At 50.0% G+C, this 5844-nt stretch overlaps 1 protein-coding gene across 1 annotated transcript; it reads left to right on the top strand.

Moving 5' to 3' along the window:
- Window positions 1-1049: 1049 nt before the first annotated feature.
- On the top strand, window positions 1050-1558 carry LOC123065894 (uncharacterized). Its single transcript, XM_044489092.1, has one exon. The coding sequence runs from the start codon at window positions 1115-1117 to the stop codon at window positions 1373-1375; it is 261 nt and encodes an 86-aa protein (XP_044345027.1). The 5' UTR covers window positions 1050-1114; the 3' UTR covers window positions 1376-1558.
- The last annotated feature ends 4286 nt before the right edge of the window (window positions 1559-5844 follow it).

Genomic DNA, 5844 nt, shown 5'->3' with positions numbered 1-5844 from the left:
GTGGTACAGTACTGAACAAACCAATTTCTAATCGGTTACTCCCTCCGTCCGAAAATACTTGTCATCAAAATAGATAAAAAGGGATATATCTAGAACTAATATACATCTAGATACATCCCCTTTTATTCATTTTGATGACAAGTATTTTCGGACGGAGGAAGTAATTAACAAGCACTTATTAGACAGTGTAGGAGCATTATGCTATATGGTGCTAGAACTGACGATATATGTCGTGCTGGAATTCAAGGGAATAATTACTAGTATCTCCGTATAGAACCGTTAGCAAGGAACCCCCGATCCGTACCAGCTCATTTTTTGTGATAACTTAGACGTTTAATTAAGAAAATAAGTTCGATTTGTGATAACTGTGCATGATTTGGTTTTGTTATTGCATGGTTGATTCCCTCTTCGGTTTGCACGTGGCTCTCTGCTAATCATGTCAGGGCGGCTCATGAGTGAAGCACTAAGCCAATAAAAATGGCGAGCCCGGTCCTGAGATTCCTGTACATGCGCCTCATGAGTGTCATTTGTTTACGCTCGTAGGAAGCTTCCTAGCGACATCCGAAACGTACGGAGGACATACAGTACTGAGCAGCCAGCCATGTCAATCAAGGGAGCAGCAGCCAGCAGTACGTGCCAAGTTGACTATACTTTGCAAAGATGAGAGCACCACATCAGCAAAGACGAACGTTAATCTGGTAATCATCAAGATGCTCGCATGCTTAATTGATGGCCACGTCCAACAAGCAAGTCCTTAACCAGACGCGCGGGGCGGGTAGGAGCCATGCGCATGCACATGCACATGCATGCAGCTCCGCGCGCCATGGATATGCACGTACGCACAAAGTCAATGCCCTTTGGAGCCAGGAACTGCCAGATCGCTCACAAATTTAATCACTACTCCATGTTACAATAATTGTACCGCTGTTAGTACTGGTGAACAGGCTCGTAAATAATTGGAAAAACAAATTGCAAACGAGCGTGCGCTGGGCAGGCCTATATATACATCGGTGGTGCCGTGTAATTCAATCAAGCAGGCGGTAGCTTCACATCGTAGTAGTAGCTAGAGCTAGCGAGGTCTCCTCGACCCCAGTCTCAGTAGTTTCTCTTCAAGATGTCGCAGAGGCCGGGGAGGCACCAGAGGAGGGCGTCGCAGAGTGTGTTCTCGCTGCCGGAGAACTTCGCCAGCCTGGAGGACGTGCCGGCGGACGGCGTCGGCGAGCAGCGGAAGCCCGCCGCGGCTGGGGCGGACGCCTCCGAGCAGCAGCCCGCGAGGCCGGCGGGGCGCCACCGCCGGGCAATGTCGATGGCCGTGCCCTCCAGGGACCTGGACATGATCGTGGAGGACATGGGAAGCTATAAGTACGGCGCCTGATTAGCAAGATGTGTAGTTCACGCTGGTGTGTACGTACGAGTTCTTCAGTGGCTGTTGGGTAGTGTCAGTTCTGTACGCCGTTTGGTTGTTTTGTTCTGTGCTGTGTTTTCACTGTTTCCCCGAATGTGTACTCCTCCTTTGCTTACCTGACCAGAGTAAAGAAATCCCGCTGTCTGTTTCAAATTTGCAGTGTTTCTGGCACAGGTAAAAATTTACATACGTGCTTAGGTTACAGTATAATGCGACAGAGCTCTTCGGAAGCAGGATAATTTACTGATTTTTCATTCCAAAGGATGATACAGTTGTGTATATGGAACTCCTACCGTCGCTAAGCCGAGAGCCGAGAATCGTCGCTAATCCGATCCCAGACGGAGAACGACGATGCCACAGTGGTGCCGGCCGGTAGGCGGGGCCAGCGAGACGAGTCGATGGTAGCAGATCCGGTGAACGGTGATGGAGATCATGGAGGTGACGCGAATCTTGCGAGGCTAGGCCAACGAGCGGCGAGGCGGATCCGGTAGACGACCTGTCACCGTGATTTTTTTTTTAAGAAACTGACATCGGCACAGCGCTCGTGCTATCGTGCGCATGACCTCATCCGGCCGTGCTTTTTGTTTGTGCTGCTCGAATCCCCCATCGCGCGCGCTCACAGCCTCCTGTTAGTGGGCCCGCCCAGGAATGCGTCTTTTTTTTCTGCACCTGGTTTTTTCGAAGGTCGTTTTTTTACCTAGGTCGGTTTCTAATTAAAAATATGTGAATTAAAAAATCGTAAATTCAGAAAATGTTGACGAATTCAAAAAATTCACGGATCTGAAAAAAAGTTCACACAGTGCTCATGATTTCAAAGAAAGTTCACGGATTCAAAAATGTTGACAAAATAAAAATTTGTTCGTGGCGTCAAAAAATGTCCACAAATTACTCGAGGATTTGAAATAGTGTTCACGAATTAAAAAAAGTTCAGAATATTGAAATATTATTCATCAATAAAAAATATGCTCATGTATTTAAAAATAATGTTCATGAATACATAAAATGTTTGTGGATTTGAAAAATGTTAGAAAATTCAAAAAAATCATAAGTTAAAAAACATTATGAATTTGAAAATTGATTGTGAATACCAAGTTGTTCGCGTATCTACAAAAATGATCAAGGATTTGGAAGAAAATCTCCATAAATAAGTTTTTCGTTTTAGGGACATTTTTCTAAATTCGGAATAAAAATTTGAAAATTCCGGAAAACACGACCATTTTTTGAATCCGACATGAAATTTCCATTTTTTGTATATTTTGATTTTTTTTCATATCAACATTAAATATGATTTTTGAAATTACGATTGATGTTATAAATTTATGAATTAATATAAATAGAAAATAAGAAAAGAAAAAGAAAACATACAAAAAATAAAAACCCAGGCAATAAAACAACTCATGAACCCCTAAAAAAATGAACCTTCTTTTTTTTAGGGTACTCATGAACCTTCTAGAAGGTACCGAAACCACTTGCACGCTCTCTTCGCTCGATCTCTAACGGGGCACCATCTACCTACGCACGTGAGTGAGATGCACAGCATTTGTGTGGGCATGTGTGTCAAATACTCACGTACGTGCGGCGGTCCATGCACTACTCGGCCCATTCCACGCATGTCTCAGCTTAGCCTTTTTTTCTTTTGAGAATTTTTTGCATTCAAATCACGAAACAATACAAAATAGTTGACCCTTACAAGCACACTGAAACTCAAACACAAAGGACCATAAACACCTAGAGTACCCTAAGACAACCAGAACAAAAAAAGATCTCCGGAGCTCTTGTCATCATCCTTATATCTTGAGAGAAGACCCCTGCAACACAAAGATCTGCAACCAGGCGCAAGCAGGTCATCATCTTCGACCACGGAACAATTGCCGCGACGCTGCTTCCTCCTTTCTTGACACCAGCGCTGAGAGGGCATGGACATCAATCCAACACACCTGCAACAGCCGTCGCCATCTTTGGCTTTGAGTACCGCGAAAAATGTCCCTTCCGGAAGGAAGAGAACTCGAGTCATCCGACCGGTCCAGCACCACGGCCGGGCCATCCGCCCGGGCAAAGCAGAATCTTCCTCCAGCATCAGTGCAGAGGAAGGAGAAGAACAACAGCAGCAAATCATACCGACAAGAAAGAAGAAGGGTCTTCGTCTCCCTGCATCCATCGCCCATCTAAGGCCCAAACGGCCAGTGCCAATGGACCTCCAGTCACCATAGCCCGCGACCTCGACGAGATCCGGGGATCCCCCACCCCACTGGCTCCTAGACGAAGGCCAAAGCCTCGCTTGACCGCAAAAGGAGCCCGAAGAAACTTATCCCGACGCGACACCACCGCAACGGCCTCGGCAGCGTCACCCTCAACCCTAACCCTACCACACACACCTAGCGGACAGACCCGAGGTTTCCCCTCCCTCCTGCGGCCGGAGCGGCCGACGGAGAGAGAGGGAACCGGCGGCGCCACCGGCGGCGTGCAGGAAACCCTCGTCGCCTCATTGATCGCCTCGTGTGATCCTACTTTGGAAATCTATAGGTACGTGTCGTTTCGAGTTTTCTGTTTTTGGGTGCTCTTCCGGTGATACTCGCTCCTGTTCTGTGTAATCGTGGCTACTCAGTCTGTTTCTTTTTCGGACTATTATAATGGACAAACGTTACATTTCTAGGAACCTTACTGAAGGAGGGGAACGTTTGGACCTGGGGGTACGTGCACCCGTTTACAAAAAAAGTAGTAATTGCAAAAAGGTTGGAAATTCATGGACTTTTTTGGAAACAAATTTGATCACACTCGTGTAAACTTATTTGCAAAGAAATAACTTTAATGGTACTTTTGGCCAAAAAATCAGCACTATAGTAGAGTTACTATTCACTTCTTTTGTCATGGGAAAATTTGTTTTTTTTTTGGTCCAGATTTCTGACAGGGGAAAATTTGTTTATGCAGAAAAAATATATGAGTGTAACACTTGATCAAGTTGGGTCTATATATCCAACACCACCGGGTTCTCATTACTGTCGACATCTTTGTCACATTGTGTCGGGGGATGAACCCCAGAAAGGCAACGAAACCCGGATTTATTTCAAAAACAGCGGGGCCCGCATCGCCCCGTAAACTGACGTGCGCCAGGCTGGGTCACTCGACCCGGCAAGGTGCGCGACCCGGTCAAGACCCTCGACCCGGCCGCAGCGGCTGGCGCAAAGCAACTCAACCCGGCGCAACCTTGGTTTCCCAGCAAGCCAACCCACACGTGGCGTCCACGGCAACCCAGCCACGGGTCAGCTCCCGTCCCATCCAGGCCGTACGATGGGACGAGACCTCAATCACTGATGACCAAGACTACAGTGTCCCCGCCCATGCCCGTGGTCAGCCGAAGCGTGGAAACAGTGCCACTTACCTACCCGCTGACCAGGGCTGGCACGGTAACAGTGTTCCCGTCCTCATCGTTGACGACAGCAAGCGGCGGCCTGACGGAGAACACTGTGCGCGGCTTGACTCGGCCACGCCATGACGATCGACAAGACGGCGCACAGTTCCCCTAGGCACGCGGTGCCCGCACCTAGGGGAACCCGGCGAACCACAAGCTCCCAAGCGGGACACAACCCGGTACCCCGGACACCGACAGTACGGACCCACCGACTCGGCATATTACCATTGTAACCCTGGGTGGGTTGATCTATAAACCCCCCCAGGAGTCCACGCCTACAGAGAGAGATGATATGTGAGATCCCCGGCATGCAAAGCCACACGAGATAGAACAAGCAAGCAAGATAGGACTAGCCACAACATAGCAACACCAGAGAGAAGGAGCAGCCCGAGCTTTGGCCAGCCTCCTTCCTCCTCCATACAGCTCCAGGAGCGACATTGTACTATCGACCATCCAACTAAACTCGGCAGGACTAGGGGTGTTATCTCTCCGGAGAGTCCCGAACCTGGGTATGTCCGGCATCCCACGCCCGCGCATATCAACCTCGCCTCCGAAGCCCACCAGCGCCCTCGAGCCTCCTCCTCTCTTTAGCCATCCCTTGGCATCTGTCGTGCGCCCACTACGACAGTTGGCGCCCACCGTGGGGCAGCTCGAGGAGCTGGCCGGAAGCATGCTTCGGACGGGGCCCTTCTCCTACTCCGACGAGTCCGTCGCTCTGGCGGACGACGTCATCGGCGCGCTCGCTGCCTCCTTCACCGCGCTGCGCATCTCCGACGCGCTCGCGGCCGACGAGTACCCTAGCGAGGTGCTCAGCTACTCCGACTCCCCGCTCCCTCTCAGCAGCGGATTCACTGCCGGGGCGATGGACGCCCACGTGGAGGTCTTCGTCACCGGTGATGGCGCCTCTTCCTCGTCGAGCAAGGCGAGAAGAGTCGCCGAAGCCGCGGGCGCCACGGCACGGACGGAGCCATCCGACCCGCTGCGCGCCGCGATGCAGAGCCTCCGCATCCCCATCGGCACCGATGTCGAC

The sequence above is a fragment of the Triticum aestivum genome, chromosome 3B (genome assembly GCF_018294505.1).
Source record: "Triticum aestivum cultivar Chinese Spring chromosome 3B, IWGSC CS RefSeq v2.1, whole genome shotgun sequence".
Lineage (NCBI taxonomy): Eukaryota > Viridiplantae > Streptophyta > Magnoliopsida > Poales > Poaceae > Triticum > Triticum aestivum.
This window is presented reverse-complemented; position numbering and strand designations above follow the sequence as displayed.